The sequence below is a fragment of the Gasterosteus aculeatus genome, chromosome 16 (genome assembly GCF_964276395.1).
Source record: "Gasterosteus aculeatus chromosome 16, fGasAcu3.hap1.1, whole genome shotgun sequence".
NCBI classification, from domain to species: Eukaryota; Metazoa; Chordata; class Actinopteri; order Perciformes; family Gasterosteidae; genus Gasterosteus; species Gasterosteus aculeatus.
In genome coordinates this window covers 3,477,966-3,500,055 of record NC_135704.1, presented here as the reverse complement: position 1 = coordinate 3,500,055, position 22,090 = coordinate 3,477,966, and the positions used below count along the sequence as shown (strand labels likewise).

General features: G+C 44.4%; 2 protein-coding genes across 6 annotated transcripts in view; one reads left to right on the top strand and one right to left on the bottom strand.

Moving 5' to 3' along the window:
- itgbl1 (integrin, beta-like 1) overlaps positions 1-2,054 on the bottom strand; it is a 30,594-nt gene extending 28,540 nt beyond the window's left edge. The window contains exon 1 of the mRNA XM_078090799.1: positions 1,726-2,054. Within this exon, the coding sequence (XP_077946925.1) occupies positions 1,726-1,817 (92 nt within the window). The 5' untranslated portion in view covers positions 1,818-2,054. The remainder of the gene's footprint in view (positions 1-1,725) is intronic.
- Positions 2,055-3,505: 1,451 nt separating this feature from the next.
- Positions 3,506-22,090, top strand: part of nalcn (sodium leak channel, non-selective) — a 63,766-nt gene continuing 45,181 nt past the window's right edge. Inside the window, exons 1-12 of one of the 5 annotated variants that reach the window (XM_078090797.1) lie at positions 3,628-3,775; positions 7,511-7,623; positions 7,850-7,911; positions 8,537-8,677; positions 8,767-8,949; positions 11,383-11,466; positions 11,543-11,682; positions 11,784-11,912; positions 14,822-14,973; positions 16,078-16,220; positions 16,538-16,642; positions 19,531-19,617. In XM_078090797.1, coding sequence (XP_077946923.1) covers positions 7,870-7,911; positions 8,537-8,677; positions 8,767-8,949; positions 11,383-11,466; positions 11,543-11,682; positions 11,784-11,912; positions 14,822-14,973; positions 16,078-16,220; positions 16,538-16,642; positions 19,531-19,617 — 1,206 coding nt within the window. In that variant the 5' untranslated portion in view covers positions 3,628-3,775; positions 7,511-7,623; positions 7,850-7,869. Of the gene's footprint in view, positions 3,776-7,510; positions 7,624-7,849; positions 7,912-8,536; positions 8,678-8,766; positions 8,950-11,382; positions 11,467-11,542; positions 11,683-11,783; positions 11,913-14,821; positions 14,974-16,077; positions 16,221-16,537; positions 16,643-19,530; positions 19,618-22,090 lie in introns of all 5 variants that reach the window. The other 4 variants (XM_040200622.2, XM_040200620.2, XM_078090798.1 and 1 more) reach the window with 4 other exon arrangements.

Genomic DNA, 22,090 nt, shown 5'->3' with positions numbered 1-22,090 from the left:
CAGACCCTCCTAGACCACCATCTGGTCTCCAGATACTTCTTGCAGATGGCGAGGATATGTAGGGGCATGATGAGAGCCTGTCAGTCGCCCACATTGGGTCCCAAAGCCTCCACTCATCTACGACACCCCCCACACTCTCTTAGAGTTTAGGTTCCCTCTGGTAAGCAGTTGCCAAGGACCAAAAAGGTGTAGCGATGTTGCCTCAACAATTATGTTCAGAAATGGTTTCTAAAAGTGATTCTATAAAATAGTTATTGAAAAAAGGCAATAATACGTGCCGGTTCTACGACTGCATGAGAGGGAATGTCTGCATGGCGAGGAAGCAGCATTCCTTAAATAAACAAAACCAGAAAACATTGCAGGAAACTAAAGCAAACTATTCACACGTGGCTCGATCTGGACGGGCCGATGGCCCAACTGCAAATTGAAGAAATTCGTGCAATTGCTACTTTTATAGTAATAGTACTTTTGAAAGCCTATAAATTAAGTACTCAAGAAACAGGCACACAATCCGGACTGTTCAAATCTGCTCCTCCTATGCTCTCTCCTATCCAGTTCTTGTTTAACTTTTAAAGACATCTAATGAGCCTTGTTTCCAGTGAAGTCAAGAAGTTGAACAAAAAATATATAAACAGTTGAACTTATAGACCTATATTTTTAATTGGTTTTCAGCTTTTTTGTAATGGCGCGTAAGTCCCTTTGGTCGTTCTAAGTGCAAATAACCAAGTATAAAGTGGGATATTCAAAATTGGGCCGAGGGGAAAAGTGGGGTGCATGTTTTAAACAAACACAAAACTTTCATTCATGAGGCGGCTGTCCATATCCATTGAGAAACTAAACCTTACCTTGACATAAAGCGAGTAGTTGGTGTCAAGTAACTCAACCTTCTCAACCCAACTTCCTGTGTATGAAAAAGTAATCACCCTCTCAAAGCTGCTATGCTTCATATTTTGAAATGGTTCTAATCACTAAATGTAGTATAACAGTGCCACAGTGCCAATTTCACAAAGGATTTTCCCCTAATTCTGCAATGCTGCTCCTGTAAAGACAGAGGTTTAGCTGCTGTATTTGACCCATTAAGGCTACGAATGTGTCAGCATCGTAACCCTGGTTACGTGCTGAAAGCACAGGTGGAGCCCTCCAGCCTTAATCCACCTCGCTAGGATACTGTGGATGTTTTGGATGTGAATCGGATTAGGCGTTGCATAAATGTGGTAAATTTTATTTTTTCCCACTTTCAGGTAGGGAATGTTTAGATATTGCAAGGTGCACCTGCTTGGGGAACACCCCCACCGCATTCGACTTTAATTTGAATCATATGGAAACTTTTACAGATCTGATGACAAAGACGGTAAACGGACACGGTTCTTTTTTTCACATTTTAGTCCAGTTATCAGCTTCATGTATTTTTTCACACCTGATTACAATTAAATATTTTTCATAAAACGGCTAGTGACTTTATCAAAAGGCCCCTAAAAAGCATGATACGTTATGGTTGAACTGCAGGTTGGTTTTCGCCTGTGTATTAACATGTATGATGTTTTTTGAAGTAAAACCGCATTAAGAAGTGCATGTGAAGACACTACTAAACTTCCCCCCATTGCACTCTCCAAATGTTGTCTTTGTCAGCAACACTTTGCACCTCCCTCTTCCTTCTTGCTCTCTAAACTACCCATGAATAATCAGGAAAAAAACCCAAAACAACAAAGCTGTGTGGAAACTCACCTCACCGATTGTGACAAAGTGTCCTCCACAGCAGACAGCAGAATCAGAAACAACGGCACCGACATGGACTGCAGCGAAACCCCACTGTGCATGTTTAAATCCCAGAGAAACCTGAAGCAAAGTAGCTCGAAGGAATTTTTCCCCAATCTTTCTCGCCTTAACCGGACAGGACAGGAAAGAGAGTGAGAGTGTGGAAAGAGAGGGAGAGAAAGAGCAGCAGGCTGGCCCTGAACTGGCTCGATCCCTTCAGAGGCCAACAGTTCTCTCCATACAAGTGCCTTTGATTAGTCTTGACTCGCAGACACAGGCGCCGGCAGGAGCAGGGGAAACTGCAAAAAATAGAAAAAGTTAAGTCACCAGTTTCAGATGTAATTAGAAGCAGACTGATTTTTTTGTATTTTTTTGCCCCTCCTTCTTTTTCCAGAGTAAAATCTCTTTAGTACTGCAATTTCGCCTCCATTTTTCCTTGTGATTTAAAAGGCCGTTCCTATGAAGGCATTTCAACATGTGACAGTATGAAAAAGCACAGGTGTGGATGATGGACGTAATGGTGACTGAATCCCATTAAGCGGCTGCAGGTTCACCGCGCTGTGCAGGCCGGATCACCGTCACGCACATTTATCCCCACCGCCTGGGACATTCGGGTGGAAAATATTCTTTTTAGCAACACCTGGGCTTTTCATGAAGAGTCAAGTTGCCCGCAAGCGATACTGAAAAAACAATATGGCATACGTTTTATTCCAATCTGTCAGGGTGTCCCTACCAGTGTTGAATGCCAAAATGTATATTTGTTAAGCTCCGCCATACAATTAGAAATGGAAGGTAACTTCCAGAATTTAGGCGCAACAAAGTCTGTGTTTATGACTTTGTAATCGTAATCATCGGGACAATTGTAACCCTACGGTGCATTGCTAACTTATAGGCAAAATAAATGTATTAAATGACAAGTCATGACACTATCGAGACAGACGAGTTAACCAAGTCTTCAAAAAACACCTGAGTGGTAGTTGTTGCTACATAAAGTGTCTCCGCGTCCACATTTGATGAGTTAAACATACTCACAATGTAAAAAACAATGGCAGCCACACATTGTCATGCCTGGTACAAACAACATGTTATCTCACTGATTTTATTTAAACAAACTCTGCCTTTATTATATTGCTTCCTGCAGGCAACGGTGTGCACGTTCTGTTCTCAGCATTCAAACTGTGCAATACAAGTGCAGAGCAAAGCAAGCAGAAAAGTCCAGAAACAAGTTTCCTCACCTTTCATACCACAGGATTTGAACGTTGAGTTGACCTGACACCGCTGTACTTAGGTCAATGATTTATGAGGGCTTGCATTGAAGAGTATGACGATGGATGGATGCATTGAAGAGTTCGAGCTTCGCTTTACCTGGCAGGAAGGGACTCCTCTCCCTGTCTGGAATAATCAACACAGTAAGAAATACAGTACAGACAAACTTGTTATCAAAAATGACAACAACAAAAAAAAATATATATATATATATATTTTTTTTTTGTCATTTTTGATAACAAGTTTGTTATATATATGTATATATATATATTTTTTTTTTGTATATATATATATATATATATATATAAATAAATATATATACACATATTTAAGAAGAACATTGTTTTATTTCAGGGTGATTCGTGATATGGCAGCATTATGAGATTAGATTAGAGATCAATAATTCATTTGTCACATACTGTTTTTGTGATGACGGAGGTGTCAACTTGCCACAATATATGAAATCACAGTAATAAAACAATATAGGCCAAAGTATTTGGGAGGCTGTTTTGATGCAAATCATTTCAGAGACCTGACGCTACCATGGAGACGGCGGCGCGCGCCCGCTGCACGCGCTGCTGCTAGTCGATGTGATTGAAAACCTGCGCGCGCTCCCGCAATCTCCCCCCCACACACACACACACACACACACATACACATACACACGTACACACACAGGGTCCAAACGCACCCCGGAAAACAGCTGATGTCATGGACCGGACGGGCCACGGCGGATAACGGACACCCTCCTCTCGTAAGTGTGTGTTTTTCTCTGAGCCGTGTGTTGGATGTGACCGGACATCCAGCCGCCGTTGCTCTCGGGATGCTACCGACGTGCTGCCGCGCGCTAGCTTGTCGCTTCTCCAGGAAGTGGGGACGCTCTCCCCCTCCGGGGGAGGCCCTGCTGTGATTTCGTCGCGCATTTGCGGCGCTATAAGACGCGCACGTTGTCACCTGTCGATGTTAACTTCGTTAGGACCCGCGCGTGCCCTCACGACGTGCGCACGCACGGGGGCTAGCTTGTTTTTTTTGCCACACGTAGCAGCTTAGCTCGTATCCGTTTCCATGGTAACCTTGCCTCCGAGGAACACGTCCACGGAGACGGATGTGCATCTGTTGATTGACACCCAGCTGCGTGACGCCATTTTACAGGACGGCTGGTCACGTGCTGACCAGGACCATTAAGGGCTTTTAAGGATCCCACATTGGCCCAGTGGAGGCTGAGGGGCCGTGTTGGGGTCAGCCAGGGTGGATGTATGAAATGCTCCAGGTGTAGCTTTTATGAACATCAGCTGGATTGATGTGAAAACCTTCATGCATTGAGCTGACGGTGCGCGTACACCAGTCTACTCATTTATATGCTGCAAAGATTTGAACCTGCAGACGACGCTGATGTAACAGTATGCCAAAAGAAGGTGTCAATCATGGGGAGCGATTTGGCGGTTTTGTTTGTTATTAGTGGCCTAAATACCTCTGTATCAATACATACTTGCATACTGCTGAAGCTGCTGTTTTGCATATTCTGAAACGGGTGAAATAATGTGAAAGTGTCATGGTACCAATTTCCCAGAGGATTATCACCTAATTCGGCAATGTTCCGTTTTATTTTGAAAAGACACTGTCAGTGTAACATGACTGCATTGATACAAAGTGGGATAAATAGAGCACCATAGTTTGAAGCTCAGGAGTTCTATAAGTACAGGTGGAGCCCTCCGTTGCAGACTCCCCTCGGCTCCATGGGGCATTGTGGTGTGTTTCAGCTGTTTTGGTGTGACGTCCCAGGGTTTTACAATCTGTACACAGCGACATCTTCTGTACCGTAACCTTCACATCAGAACAGAAAAAAGCTTTCAAAAGGGAGAAAAAAGGAGGGAACCTTAAGGAGAACAGAGGAGAGACCCCTCTCGAGGGAACGGAGTGCAATAAATGTAAAAGATGTACAATAATAATGTACTAACAATGATGTAATGGTGTTGGCCATTTGGACCACAGCAGGAACATATGTCACCGTCCAACACTAAGCACTAAGACTAAGAAAGAAGCAAAGTCCGTAATATGCGGTAATGACGACAGTAATAACAATGTGACTAATGGTAATAATGATAGTAGCAGCAGGTGTCAACAGGGAGGCCGGACCAGAGTCCACATATAACCACGATCCATGGAAACCTGTGAAAAAAATTGTGTATTTAAAAGGATTTAAATTTGTCATGAGAACGGATGATTCGTTTACACTGTGACTGTTAATCCTGCATTCACTCACTGCTTCTCCGAACTTCACTGCACCAGGTTTTTTGACTCGCTAGTGATTCCCAAATCTCTTTTCCTTCAACAGGGAATTAAGTGTAGCCAATCAGATGTCTCTTCTTTTCTCTCATTGCATTCATTCATATGTATAAATCACTTAACTCCATCAGTGAATCCCTGTAACTTTCTACATTACACGTAACATAAAGTTTTAACAAAGCGTGTGATTTGTGCGACAGGGAAAGGCCGAACATTACCGTATTTTCCGCACTATACGGCGCACCGGATTATAAGGCGCACCTTCAATGAATGACCTATTTTAGAACATTTTTCATAATAGGGCGCACCGGATTATAAGGCGCATGAGATACCGCAGTCAAACGTTTGACGTCGGGGCGGGTGGATGGGGGGGGATGTGGAGACTGTGCACAATACCGCCATTATTAAAACGAGAATGTTTACGAGAGAACGGATCAGATTGAAGTTTTGTCGGAAGAAATGCATAAATATGAGCGCTTATACAAGCCGTCATTGGCGGGTTGTAGAAGCGGGATGGATTCACGGAGGGAGATCGCCGCAAACGCCGGTTTGCCGGTCGAGAGGTGCACAAAGTTGTGGAGGAAAATACGGGACAAATGTGTCCGCGATGAAAAGCAGCAGTGGCGATGCACGAGGCAACGACTTCCACACGCAAAGCCGCTCAGCATCTCGCCGTCGTAGACCGAGCTTTGGCATGTTTGGCAGAGCGCCTTGAGCGCCGTGTACAACCAGTATGGATCAACCGATTAACCAATTGATCCATATATAAGGCGCTCCGGATTATAAGGCACACTGTCGTTTTGTGCGCCTTGGAGTGCGTAAAATACGGTACACTCACTAATTTTAACCATTTTTCAGGAATAAAACATCAAATCCTAAATTAAGGTTGGACATCATTAGAGTTAGAACAAAGCGTATGGTTTGTGAGACAGAGAAAGTAAGTACCGTGTTTCTTTGGCTTCCATGATGACCGCCGGAGTAAAATCTTCAAGAGTAAAAACTTCTGGGAAGAAACTTTGAGTCTCCAGCAAATACTCTCACAGTTACAATTAATCTGCTCGGTGATCACATCCCGCCCGCGTGGAACACGTCCTCTCTCCAAATGGCAAAGTAATTACATACTTTGCCACCTATACGCCCACATAATAGCACTTAGACCCCGTAATTTAGTTTTCACTCTTCTTCACGTCTCCATCTGCATATGTTAAGTGTTGCAATTACACTGCTAAATTGCTTCCAACTACGTTGGGTTCATGCGAGCGGCTTCTTTTCCTGGTTGGAGCCTAAAAGGAAACAGTCACATGTTCTATCACTAATCCTAAGAAATGCCGCTCTGTTGAGTTTCAGTGAGCTCGGGTTCACAAGGCTCCCGGTGACAGTGACACATTAGACCCGGGTGTAAGCGATGCCTCGTCCTGTTCTGAATCTTTCTTGTACGTACGTTGTTTACATCTACAAATGACTTGTATTGTTCTGACGTTATGTACTTTAACTATACTATTTTACCAAATTCAGTTCAGTGTTTTTCTTAAGGGCTTTTAAACCTATTTGTTCCTACAAAATCAACTAGATATTGCATTGAAGATAAGATAAGATATTCCTTTATTAGTCCCACAATGGATATTGAATATAGAAATGTACACGCTGATGTGTCTGTCTTGTGCACAAGAAACGCACACCAACATGGAAATGCATCTTTCTGCAATGCTCCACTAGGAATCATTCATAACAACCATAATGATGTCAGATAACGGTGTTTTGCCGTTTTTCCGACCTATAAACAAGCCTTACTTTTCAGCTCTGCTCTTTGGATCAAAAGGTTTCTATGTCCACCAATCAGCTGTGAGATACTGAGAAATCACACAAAATGAAAAAATGTACACTGTTAATTGATGTACTTATTTTAGCACGTTTCTCAGAAACTGAAAAGTTGTGTTAATGTTACGACATGCATGCTTCTATATATCACACAAACGTGTTGTTGTTGAAGTTACAGCAAACCGACACCGTATTGCATTCAGGGTGGCGCCAGAGAAACCACGCAACGATATCTCCAAAAACAGGCAAAACTAAGAGCGCGGCTTCATGAAGGGAATTGTGTGGCGCGAATGAACTGCACCTCGCAGCACATGTGAACACTGCTCTCTCCCCCCCCCTCTTTACCGCTCTTATGACTGCTACCATTCACCGACCGCTGCCGCAGGACCTGCAGGCCTTTAGGACATTCTCCCCTTTGCATCTCTAGTCTGTCTCTCTGGTTGGTTTCTCCACCGCTCTGTTGGCCTGGGGATGAACGCACCAATGAGGAGCCTCACAGTGAGTCCCCCCCCCACCCCCACCCCCCGCGGTCCTCCTCCACCCCCATCTCTCTTTTATCCACAACGCCTGAGTCACTCACTCACTCACTGAGTGTGTCGCATAAATGCCTTGATGTCAGACGTGGTGGGCATTCCTGTCTCCTCTGAGCGTACTGTAGATGTGGGTAGTGTACTGTACACCATATGAGCCATGACGTTGACTAACTGTTGTGTGTTATTTACAGGGTATGCCTGATCGCATGTTATGTGCAGTGCTGGAGCAATTTCAGCTTTACTTTTCCCTTTGGTATGTGCGCTTTGTCTCCATTCAGAGTGTCATTTCTTCTTGTGTTCTTATGTTGAAACGGCCTGTACACATTTTCCATTTTCTGCACACACACACACGTGCACACAGACACGCACACAAACATGGTAAGCACGGGGTAAAAAAACGACAACAACAGCAGCAACCACAACGTTGGCTCAGCCCTTTTTGCCGAGCGGTAAGTGGCTGGAGCTGCGAATACACTCGTCCTGTGTTCCATGTGTGCTACGTCGTGTGTCACGGTGGCCATTCAACAATGCAACACATGTTTGGATTTCAAAGTACACAACTTTGTTCCGGCGATTCAAGTCAGGGTCGTTTATTTTGTTGAAAATGTCTGGCAGAGATTACAATGGATACACATCTGTTAAATACCCCTGCAGACGGTGCACCACTATGTGGCCGTATGAGAGCGGCCAGGTGCCTCTTTGCTTAATGTAACTACACCTAAAAAAATACTCATTTAAGTCTGTGTGGTTCAGCCCTGACGCCCCGACTTGGATGCAGCCCGAGTGTTTCTGCCGTCTCTTCCTTTCCCTTTGCTCACCGCCTGGTCTCCCCGCCTCCCACACCTCCCCACCCCCCTCCCCCCCACCTCCTCTGTCAGATCCACTCTCTGTATAGCACGGCGAGCCCCAGCATGCTGAAGAGGAAACAGAGCTCACGGGTGGAGGCCCAGCCCATGACCGACTTTGGGCCGGACGAGACCCTCGCAGACAGCGCCGACATCTTCTGGATCAACAAACCAGTGAGCACGCCGCAAACCCGCACCTGTTCTTTTATTCTTTTCAAACGCCGTTGACCAAGTTGACACATCTTTCTTCTCCTCTCCTGCAGTGGGTGCACACTCTGCTGCGGGCCTGCGCCATCATCAGCGTCATCTCCGTGTGTATGAACACCCCCAAGACGTTCGAGCATTACCCTCCGCTGCAGTACGTGACCTTCACGCTGGACACGCTGCTCATGTTCCTCTACACCGCCGAGATGATCGCCAAGATGCACATCAGAGGCATCATCAAGGTACTGCATCTGCAGAGGGAGTGACGGGACGCGTGTTGACGACATTTTTATCCCACAAAACTGAATTATTGAGCTATAAAATGTCAACAAAGGACACTGGAACTCCATTGAACTGAAGAGGGAAAATGCAGTTTCATTGTGACTTGGAAGCTACGCTGTCACATATGAAGCCCTTCCAAGCTATTGGAGGAAATTTAGCAAATCAACAGTTTTTTGGGTGTCGTTCAGATATCTAAAAGAAGAAATAGTTCATTCTTAATGGTAAGGTTATGGACTGCCCTAATGAACGAATCCTAATAATATAAAATGCCTCTCTCCAGAACAAAGTAGTAACTTCCCGCTGCCGCTTCAGTCAAACCACATGGGAAAACCACAAGCACGCACGTTGAGTTTTCGCATACCGAAACTACTTCACCAGTTTTTGCAAAACGTAAATGGCGTTAGGTAACAGCCACTTGATACCTCACTTTAGAAACGCAACCCCACCGCAAGCAATTAGCTCAACCTTCAGATGCAGCGGCACGATTAAAGAGAAATCTGAGGTGGGACGGTAATGTTCCTTAGAAGCATCCAGGAGCGGGCAGCCCGCGGATGAGAAGGCCCCTAATTACTCCCATAAAACGCGTGGACAGCTGATTTGACAAGTCAAGGATAACTAGCAGAGAGATACCTGACGACACCAGTGCAAGTAAACTGGAACATCGCGTCTTCTTATTTCTCTTAACATTCCCTTTAGTTCATTCAGACGGATAAAAACAGATCTTGTGTCATTATATAGATATTTAGATATACATCTTCAACGTTGAGCTCCTATCATGGTGCTATACTCTAGTTAGTTGTGCCTGCACAAAAGAAGAGACAAAATGATCCTCACAGCGTGGTAAGTAATTGCAAGCTTTTGTCCGTGTCAGTGTGTAATCAAACATGGTCTTATCCTGCGTCAGCACCCGGCCTCCTTCCTGTGGGAGGCTGACACCTTAAGAGCTCCTCACAGACGCCCTCTCTCTCTCTCTTTCATTAAGGGGTAATTAAGTATGCCCCTTTTTGCCCCATGACATTTCAGTTCGTTCACACTTCATCATGCGTCTGTCTTTTCCTGTAGCAGTTGAAGGCCGTTTGTTACGGTCAGATTGTCAAAACGGAAACGTTCATTTCCGAGTCTCTTTGTTTTCTTTGGATATTTCTACGGCATCACTTATGGTGACATTTTGAACTTCCATTAAAGAGCCCCTAACTCGCCACCTACTTGAATCCCTTCACATTGACACCTGCCCCGTCTGTGGCTCAGTGCCCCTTGTCCCAACTCAAATAAATACATAAACAACGTCTGGTAAGTGTTAGAATCACCTCTCATCAAATCCATGACCTCGCATAATGACGGAGCATACAGTAATTATTTCTTGCTTCGGTCCCTGTCTTGATTTCTGGCTCCTGTGTTGTGTTAGGGTTTCGGAAAGCTCTCGAGGGAGGCCTCAATCCTTTGTTCTCGTCCCGGCCGGAAACGAGGACATGAATGAGTCAATTCGTTTAAATTCAAAAATCAAAAAGTATTTAATAACTAAACAACGTTATAAGGAATGCAATTACAAAGTGAAATACTAAGCGAACAGTGGAATATTTCGCGAAATAGAGAATCCTCTGAGCAAGTCTAAAGTGACTTTTCAAGGCGGCTGCAGGTCAGATTCTCCCAGTCCTTTCCCCCGCCATGGTCCTTTGAAAACTCTTGAGGTGTGTCTTCCTTGGTGCATTTGAATGTCATTGGCCTCTTCTCCAAAGGGTCACCTCCTCCATTGTCCCCTTCACTTCGAGGTGTGATGCTGCAGCTGTAACCTGAAACCTCTCTGTACTATCTGTCCCTCACATCCCAATGCACACAATGTAGATTCAGTTGGCTTTATGCCTCAATGAGTGAATTTAACAAAGCATACATCGTCTAAGTCTTCATCTTATAACTAGTACACTTTCATTACAACAACCCATCATTAATGATCACCGTTCATCACACTTCATCATAAGATCTAAGACAGTTCATGTGGTCCAATTCTCAAGACATTTGCCTCAGTCGGCTGCCTTACATGAAGTTGTTCATTTATTACCTGACAGGAGAAAAAACTCCCAAAAAACCCTCTTTGGGGATAAAATTGGAAGAAATCCATAAAGAACGGCAATTGGCATCCGTCCCCAGGTTTTAACATCACATTGTAACAGAATGTAAATGTGCAGAGTGTTTATATGATTAACATGACTACGTATTGTGTTTGATTGAAATTGCATTCACTTCATCTAACATGTTAATGTACTAACTAATATCTAATAACACACAAGCTATAATTCTAACACAAAACATTATTACACGTACTATAATTTCCTGACTAGGGGTGCACTTCTGGCTTAAATCCCTAACAGTTGATGCCTCTGTTTCCGTGTGCTCAGGGGGACAACTCCTATGTGAAGGATCGCTGGTGCATGTTTGATGGATTCATGGTGTTTTTCATCTGGGTGTCCCTGGTGCTGCAGGTACGTTGCATATTGTCTTTGCAGTGTGCTTCTAGTAGCTCTTTTCTTAACTTCTTAATGCTCCTCTGTGTGTCAGGTGTTTGAGATAGCGGACCTGGTGGATCAGATGTCTCCCTGGGGGATGTTGAGGATCCCCCGAGCGCTCATTATGATCCGGGCCTTCCGGATTTACTTCCGCTTCGAGCTCCCTCGCTCCCGCATCACCAACATCCTGAAGTAGAAAGACACTGCACGAGCGTTACTCCTCACTGTGGCCTTCTCCGTTAACGGCTGCTTCGCTCGTGTATAACCAAACTATTCCTTTTGCTCCCCTGCAGGCGATCCGGGGAACAGATCTGGAGCGTCTCCATCTTCCTGCTGTTTTTCCTCCTGCTGTACGGAATCCTGGGCGTTCAGATGTTCGGAACGTTCAACCATCACTGCGTCACTAATGAAACGCAGAAAGGGTAGGAACCAAGGAGCCTCTGTTGCTCGTTTTATGTACTTCTTGTTTTATGTACTAACCTGCCGTCCTTCGATGAGCTCTTTTAAATACCTCAATGGAGGCTTAAAGGAAGCGATGCATTGTTTTATTTCATAGTGTGTTTTTCCTATTACAGTTAATGGATGAGGACCAACACTAAGCAAAGCATCCAAGAGCAAAAACATCGTAGGGAAACACCGTTCATAGATGAGGCTGAATGTATCCCGGCTAGACATTAAATCCATGCATTCAGGGCTCCAAAGATCAATCCTAATGCATCCACAGCCAGCATATGGTCAATATGTGTCGTTGGCCTCGGTGTTGATGTTGTTGATGAGGGCTTTTTGCTTTGCTAATATTGTGATTTCTGATTAGCAGAGGTGGCTTCTCTCACACTCTGCCAGGCTCTGCACAAGCAAGACGCTCGATGGAACCTTTAGCATTGAATGCACTGCACCCAGCTACCCGATTCCACATTCAAGTTATATTGCAGTATATTACAGTCTGGCTCTTCTCTCTCCATTCTCTTTGCTTGGCCTTTTCTTATTGCTCAGCCGTTTGTTTGGTTCAGCTTGAGCAGAAAGCGCGCAGTGAAGTGCTTCTTCTTTCGCTCCGTCGTCCACGTTAACAAATGTATTACACGTTTAACACGCAGCGAATTGCAATTTCTGCGCTGTGACCGAACAATCCGTTTCATTCTGAAACAGCTTTTAGAACCAAACCCATATCATGACGACTATCTGTACGGCCGGGCTGTTCGTTGCAGTTACAATGACACGAGCCAGAGATGGATCATCAGAGGTTTCTGACAGCAACAGACCTTTGGCCTTGTTAAGCTAAACTAAAATCAAGTCAATACTGCACATTTTTATAATGAAAGACAAGGCCGAATTGGTAATATCTAACATCAGAACTTACATCAGTATGGTGCAACAGTGGCGTTCTCCTTTGAGAGAAACAGCCTCCCCCTGCTCATGGCGCGGTAGTACATTAAGTGTGAAAGCTCAGCTACACAGAGACACTGATTAAAAAGTGCTTGAAGTTTAAACTTCATTTTTTTGTCCTCTTTCCTTCCCACGTTGTGACATCCGGCTCTAATGAATCACAGCAAAGTAAAGCCTGAGTGTCAGCATTGTAGTCTCAGATCCTGACTGCGTCTGGTCTTTCCTAATTCATTTGTTGTGGCCTTCGTTGAGCCTCCGTACTCAGATCACTTCACAGGCAGAGTTATGGAACCTCTGCCTGCCCCCTCATGGTCTGCTGAGTCTGTTTCTATGCTGTGTTTTATGGTTTTGTTCTTTCTTGTCTCTCTATAGTTAAGCACTTTTGTGAATTCTGTCTGCGACAAGCGCTATATAAATACGCTTTACTTACTCATTTACATTTTTACATTCAATTCGCATTGGAGTCGCACATTCTTTCCACATCCGATGGCGCTATGATGAATTATTGTGATTTTGAGCAATAGTGTTTAGCACATCATTGCAGCGGGGTGCACAACAACTTGTGGGCGGATGGCGAAATACAGTCATGTTGCTTAACAATAATATAGCGTTGATTTTGGGTCAATATATGATATATTATTAAAATATTAAAAATATTTCATTAAATATAATTTGATTGAGATATTTAATGAAACCGCCCTAATCTTTAATTGTCTTGTCTAATTAAAGAGGAATCACCAGTGTGTTAATGCATTTTGACACATCTGATTTTAGCCATCCGGTTGAGGATGGTGGTATGACACAGAGAACAGGAATCCCTGTGGAGATACAAGCGACCTGCATGATTAAAGCTGCAGGGAGAGTTGACACTCATTGTGGTAATTAAAGAATTCCTACGTTGTCCAGCCTCAGTGTATTGAACTCCTTCCTGCGTCACAGCTCCCCATCTGCCTCCCTTTATACATCCTCGCCGCCAAAGGGACACGGCGTGCAGCGACAAACTTTGGTAGCAGGAACGATCACACGACGTTGTCACATTCATAGCTTTGATGTATTCCAAAAGTGTGCTGAGATGAAAATGAAATGTGCTACTTTTCACACAAAAGGGAGTTTTCTTTGGTCATTATCTGGTATGGATGTTAGATGAAAGGATTTGATTGAAGTTGATTTCATATTTTGAACCAGTTCATTTCAAATTAAGATTTCAGAGGAAAATAAGTATTTCAACATTCCTCTGTATTCTTGCTAGTATTGTTAGCATATCCCATTCTACAACCACTGATAATGTGTTGGCTGAGATGGGCAGGGCTTGTTGACAATTATTCAAAGGATTACAAATCACTTTTGGTTCGATCAAAAAACAATTCTGTATAATTTATTATCAAAAGCACGGCATTTATTTCATTTGCCTCACCAAATTATTAATATTGCAGGACGTTTGGTCTCTCGTCCGAGGCTTCGTTTATCTCCTCATCTGAAAAGATGCATTGGTGTCATTCAGCTCCGGCATGAAAGCATCACCATCGGATTCATCACTGTGCCTCTGATTGCCCTTTGTGAGCGCAATAAATGATCCCCTCTGATCCTGTAACCCCTAATAAACAATCAGTGTGGATGTCTGGGCAGCCAATTTCAAGGCATTCATTTTCATTAGAGGAATCATGCAGCTCCAGGAACAACACCTGTGACAGGGTGTGTGTGTGTGTGTGTGTGGGCAGGCAGCAATCATCTGGGTATGTGTGCGTGAAATGTGCTCATTTCAAATGTGTAGCTGACCATAAATATTGGACTTTTACTATCACCCCCCCCCCCCCCCCCAATTTCATTACAGAGCCAATTATAATCAAATGTTGAGATGACACAGCTCACAATGGATGACTTGTACCTCTTCAAATATAATGATTCCATTTACATGTATTTTCTAATTACTGTTGCTTTCTTTTGTCAGCAATGTGACATGGAACAGCTTGGCCATCCCAGACACCCATTGTTCCCCTGATGGGGAGGGCTACCAGTGCCCCCACGGCTTCAAATGCATGGACCTGGAGGAGCTGGGCCTCAGCCGACAGGAGCTCGGCTATAGTGGCTTCAATGAACTGGGTATGAGCTGCACACGTTTAATGCATCCGAACACATGTAGATATACATGAAGTTAAACTTGACACTAAATGCCGCCTTAATTCAGATGTTATAGACTGGAACGTGGAGCTTTCTGTGCAATTTACAGCCCAAGCGCTTTGGTTCATTAACACACTTCCTAAATATTAGTGGAATTTTACTGTGGTGCTTATGTGCCTTGTATACAGATTCATAACAATCTCACCTCTTAAAATACTTCATTTAGGATACAGCTTTACTATGTTTGTTCACACAAAATGCATTTTTCCTAAAGATTTACTTTTTTATTGCAAATGGAAAGAAACCCCCAATAACAACTGCTAACATCTGGCTTTTGTCTCTATGTTGGATTCAATAACAAATGACTTTTTATTGACTCCACCTCGGTCCGTGGTGGAAACTTGACATGACGTAAGTTTAAGCCAATAAATAATATACATAGCCAACAGAAAGACAGTTATTTAAATTATTACGCTACATAACTCAAAGCCACCAGACAGTGATGTAAGCACCTTTCATTCAGCCTCCACTATATCAACATACAGTTCTTGGCCTCTGGTCGGGTCAAAGTTAGCCTTTGATTTTGCCCTCGTTGACTTGTAAATGAAAATAAATAATATGTACTCATCAACGACTCCATGGACAAAAATAATAAAATAAAAATAATTTTATGTCATTGATTGTTGTCAAAATACATTTAATCAAACTCGATAAAAGAGACAAAGTGAAACTTTGAAATTAACATTGGTGAGCTAAATCTGACCCGATTTGTTGCTGACGGCGACAAAGACGTGCGTTGCAGATGATCTCATCAGATTAATGAGCCTGCGTCCGCTTGAGTTAGGATCCAAAGTCTTGTCGTTACAAAGAAGGGAGGATACCGGAGTGCTGTGTTTTTCACAGGCTGTCAGAGCGTACTTTCATCGTACAAAAACTCGAGGTGTTGTCATTTTTTTTCAAAGACTTCGTTTGAAGGAAGCCGTGATAATTGGCGCGCAGCTCACGAGGCAGAAGGCCGACTCTGCCAATCTGTGCTTTTCATCTGACTGCACATCCCTCTGACTCGCCCGTCTGTCCTCGTTTCAGGTACCAGCATCTTCACCGTGTATGAGGCGGCATCGCAGGAGGGTTGGGTGTTCCTCATGTACAGAGCCATCGACAGTTTCCCTCGCTGGCGCTCCTACTTCTACTTCATAACCCTCATTTTCTTCCTGGCATGGCTGGTCAAGGTGAGAGCCAGCCAGCCCCCCCCCGCCCCCCCCTCTTTCTTTCTGCACTGCACTCTTGCCGATGCTTTCGGCTCCCGTGGCGCGGCAGCTGCACAACGAAAGGTTTCAGTTAATTGTCATAACCTAATCTTTCACCTGCAGACCCAACCACATCGGCTTGTTAGGGGAATGTTCTCTGGCTGATGAGAGAAGGAATATCCCATCACGGATAGTTAGAGGAAGTCAAGAGACCGACCTGCCCTTTGCCATTTCGTTTTAATCGCCACAGCGGTTTGTCCCCCCCTTCCCCCGTCTCTTTCCCTCCCCCCCCCGCACAGAACGTGTTCATCGCAGTCATCATCGAGACCTTTGCCGAGATAAGGGTGCAATTTCAGCAGATGTGGGGGTCAAGGAGCAGTACCACCTCCACCGCTACAACACAGGTACGACTGTCACGCTCAACTTCAGGTGGCTGCTTATTCTCACCTGATTAGAAACATTCCTTCAACTCCGGCTTCCTTAAAAACCGGTCATCTTGGGACAGAGTAAAGGACAAATAAAAAGAAGAAAAAAAAGTTATTCCTCAGAGTTCAGCTCATCAAAGCTGCATGAATTCTGCAATCAAAGGAATGGGCTGAAATGCCTTTGGACAGGAATGGCCTTCTTCAGGGCGCCGAGAGTGCGCGGTCATCAATAAATGCCTTCACTTACCGGAGAATCGGCCGCTGAAAGGTGCTACAGTTGCCGGTTTTTGGTGCTGGGGGGGGGGGGTAGAGCGTGTCCGCTTTGGCGACTTAAGAGTGGTACGTACAAATTGCGCTGCTTAGTTTTGAAATAGTTTGGATCGAGAGTTGGCTCCTCAGAGTCTGAGGCCTGTGGAATTCTGCCTCTAAAAGGTTTCCCTCCTTCTGATGGAAGCAAATGACTCAATCCCAGGATTCCAACTGCTGCGATCCTCCTTGCTAAGATAACTAAGACTTTAGGCTGTTAATGAATCAACATGAGCCACTAAGTGAGTAACAACCCATGTTAACTACCATTAAAGATATTTGTATTCAAAGAGATTCATCTTTGTTTTGTAGAATCAAGTAACATTTTACTGGTTCATATATGGAATTTGAAAGGCAATGTACTACTCCTGATAATAGGCCATATATGGGTACATACTAGAGAAGGATAATAGGGAATACTGACAGTTTGTAGCCTGGAAATACATTCAAAGTCATGAAGAAGTGAATTGGGTGAAGGATCAATAAAATAAATATAGGTTTGATAGTTTTTTGGGGGCTAATTCTATATTGTGTGTATATATATATATTTCTCCAATCCTTCAGTCCACACAGCCTTCAGTTAGAAGTGGGAACATTTAGCTGTCTTCTACATCTCCTTTACAGGATGATCGTTGTCCTGATCAATACTTGACGCAACAGGCACTTGATTGCATCCTACATTCTTACCATAACACAAGTTGACACAAAGGCGTTGGGTGAGCTGGGTTTGACGCAGGGGAGATCCAAAGAGTGGGAGAAAAAGGTTTGCAAGTGAAAGATGAAGAGACAGAACATCAGTGATTTAACATGTTTCACAGCTGATTTCACCGAAAGTATAAAACATGACATAAGGTGTTATGTTATGTATATACGACAGCAGCCAATTAAAATGCTAAGAAATGTAGCAAAAAAAGAAAATCAATATTGTGGGTAAGTGCATGGTTCTTCTTTGGTATTTTGAAGATATTTTAACTGGAACTATACGCTATATGAAATGATACTTTTGGATTGGAATTACTTAAGAAATCATACCAATTTAAACAATTTATTACTATTGCAATAACGTTGGCCTGACAATTAATAAACTGTTCTTAGTTACTCATTTTAATCACGTATATCATTTATTTATTAGGAATTATAGAACTTGGAAAGTCATGACACTGAAACACCACTCTCTGGTGATGCGAAGCAGGCTGGTGCCACTGGCGTGTTTATACCGCCACGACCTTGAAAACAATTAGCCTTTCTTTCCATTATCAGAATGAATTGTTATCACATCGTCATGCCCCAATCTTTATCTTACTAATTAGCTGTGGTGCAACACTTAACTGTCAATCACAGAGACTAAAACAATATGGTCCCTTGCTCCTGCTCCCAGGGGAGGAAGGCTGGAGGCCCCTGGGAGTCACAACCCACAATTCCGGTTCCTTGACTCTGCTCAACTCGCCAGATTACCGGGTCTCTTAATAGAGATCGAGCTGTGCCTTGTCTGATGAAATAACAATGTTAAATCCATATATTTTTGTCCTGTGTTTCTTTGGAGTTCAAATTAAGGCCATGCGTCTAATTTGGCTTCTGTTGAGTTGTATCAACCCTGGGAGTGTGGCATCAAGGACGGGGAACACATTTTCTTTTCCATGTTGAACTAAATGCGAGATGATGAAAGCAGGTGAAGGATTTTGGCACCACAGTGTTGCCCGGCAGTGATGCTGAAACAGAGGATGGGGAAGGTTCAGAATTAAATCAAAGAGTTTATTGACAAATGAGGCGGGATGATCAAAGGACCTTTTTTTTAAAACTTTTTTTAACAACCTTCAAGTTTGGCTCAATTTGATGGATGACGCAACTTTTTTAATGGATTTAAAAATACATTCATGCAAAAATGTTTAGCTCTGTGGCTTCTAACAACATTCACAGATTTAGAATGTAGGATTTAAAAAAAAGAAAAACGTTCAGGGAACCCAGAGAATATATCAGACTTTACCCCTGAATCCTCCTTTAAGCTCTTTAATGAGAGGCCTCTTTGCTTTGAGTGAAACGGTTGTTTGTTGGAATGTGTGCATTTCCACCAATATTTATGACAAAATACCATATACATAATCCTTTATTGCTAGTTGCAAATGGTAGCATGCTAAAATGCTACGTTACGACAGAGAAGATGGTACACATTATTATAACGCATCTGCAGAGTTAACGGAGTATGACATGAACGGCACGGCACGCTTATTGCTCAGATGTTGCCATCATCTTCAAGGAGAAAGACATATTGGTGAGTGAGCCACCTGTCTTGTGAGTCTGACACTCTCTGCTGTGATGCTGGTTTGTTTTTTATATCTGTCATTCGGTCCTAAGGCCCACATGCTGTATTTATCATCCCTGCCTTTGTGTGGGTATAACTGTGTGTGTGTGATGCCTTCAGCTTCTTTTCTGTGGCCGCAGATGTTTTATGAAGATGTAGCCAAGGGCATAATGTGTGCGTTTGAGTTTTAGCCAGTTCTTTGAGTGGTGTGATGTTTCTCCGTGCGTGTTTCCGTCCCTCATTCGCTGTCCTTGTGCCACAGATGTTCCACGAGGACGCTGCTGGGGGGTGGCAGCTCGTCGCCGTGGACGTCAACAAACCACATGGCCGCGCACCCGCCTGCCTCCAGGTAAACACACGGCATAATCAATATGCCGCCGCGGCTGTGAAATGTTTAAGCCGTGCACAGTTCAGCTTGTGTCGAGAATGACACCTGAACATACATGAACTTAATCTTACCTGTACCATAAAACCTGACTTTGTAAGCGCAAAGCGTCCTATTACTTAAACCTCTCCCTGGGAGTTGAAAGGCTTTGTATTGACGGACAATCAGCAGACCTCATCCATTTAACAAGTGCCACAGTTGCCCGTGCTGTCACCTCGTTGGGCCTTCAGTGGCCTTGTCGGGCGGCTAAATGATGGCATTTTGAACGAGGGGAGGCTTGTGTTTGATGTGCAGAGCTCCGCTAACGATGTCCCTCTGGCAACGGATGCGTTTCTCAAACGCCGCGGACGTCGGCGTCGCCTCGTGGTCGCTGTGATCCAAATGGCTGCGCTCTCCAGATAAGCTAAAAGCAGCAGGCTTCACTCGCGGCCCCCACACAACCCCCTGTTGAGAGCGGTGCGGTGTAAAAAGGTTGTGAGGTACCGCCGGCGGCGTCCACGAGCTACGTGAGGGAGCTGTCAACGACCCCTGGTGGCGGCAACGCTGGTCCAGAGTTGAGGCGCACACACACAAAGCGATGGAGCCAATAGGCTTTGTGAAACGGGGAGCAAAGAAGAAGGGAACGGAAGAGGAGGAACGCAAAATATGCAGTATTCCCATTAACGCCGTACGTACCCCGGAGCCTCATCCTCAGTTGGAGGGCAGATCTAGATGAGGGGTAAACACGGCCGACGGGCCTCCAAGCCCTGTGCTCTGATACGGGGAACACTGAAAGGCTTCTCAAAAATGGCGATTACTGTCTTTTTATGCCAGGAAACTGATTGGCAGGAGTCATCAGGGCCCTGCTGAGGCCGACTGCAGTGTCGAAAAGACAAAGCGTCCATGGCGACGAGACGGCTGCTTCCCACAGCGAGGAAACAATAAGGGGGGATTTTGGGAAATTTTGACATCATCTATCTACACGCTTCATTACCCGACGCTTATGTTCACGTGCATGTTCCTGTTGATTGACGTGTTCCAGTGACACAATGCTGCAGTTGTGGAGGAGGCAGAAGGATTGCTGCCGGGTTTTTTTAACTTGGAAGAGGTTATTATTTAGACTTACTTACACACTGACGGACTCTTCCATTGCGGCTATTAACTGGTTCTGAAGACTTACATCTGTAAACGAGACAATCCGAGAGAAGATTGGCTTTTTCAAATCATTATTCTTAATGCTCGTTAGCGGTGCAACAAGCCAGATCTCCATGCAATTGCATGCATGTACACTAGAACTTCCTTCAGTTCAGATCCAAGTCTCCACCTGCAGCCAGAAGCAGAACTTCGGCTCGCCGCCCAAACGTTGCCAGCCGGGGCCAAACCGCATACACCACGCTGCTAAAGGCCCGGGTCGTCCCGCCGCGAGGGGAGGCGTGGGAGAAAGGACAAACCCTGTTGTGACTGTGGGAACGCAGCCTCCAGGGGGCGGACCTCCTGTGAAGCGGGCCGAGTTACGCGTCTTTTTGGGTGGTCAGACTGCAGAGCAACTTAAACCTCCATCACATGGAGTGTTTGGGGTCCGGGCAGCAGCCCAGACATTTTGATGGATGGCCTCCCGTGAGAGAGAGCCTGACGCATGAAAAAGCGCCGTATAAAAAAGAGATAAATGAAGAGAGGGAAAATGATCTCGTCATTTGTTCGTTTGAACCCCAGCAGAGTCTCATAGTGGAACCGGTGTTACACAAAAACCTTCATGCTAATGTCACAGAGTTGGAGAGAGGTATGCCGATGAAAGGAAGGGGCCACAGTCTCCGTGATGGACAGAAGCTGCAGGTCCTTGTGTTGGGATGGGTGTGTGGACACTTGAGCAACCTCCCTTCACAGCTCGGGGGGGGCAGACCGTGTTTGTGCGACCTTTAAGTCAAGCGCTTAGACATCGGATTAGACTTTCACAGCAATTTCTCTGCCAGTGATCCCAGAAATCTATATGAAAGATTATTTCCTCAGTATTTCCCTTTACTTTTTGGCTCTCCTGATGCAATACTTATGTAGATTCACGTGTTAATCCTACTGCTTTTCCTCATTGTCCAACCCAGAATCCCTTTAATAGGCCAAATTGATATGATCATCAGAGGAACAATAATGCTTTGGGTTTATGATGGATGATTTGCAATTCTAAACTCTGTATGTTACTTCACGGAGGTGCTACTCGTGCAGATTTAAAGGGATATTCTCCATGGAAGACCTAATTTAGGCTCAGCATTAACCAACCTCGCCGCACCCCCCTCTTGTGGGAGTACTTCCATTCATGTCAATCACAATACATTCCAAGAATTGAAAACGGTTGGATTTGTTGTTGACCTTATGTTGGTTTTGAGTGTTCCCCGTAAGCAGGATGAGCTCCTTGCAAGAGCTGCAAATACACGTAATGTGTATTTGAGTTCTTGGGTAAAAATGT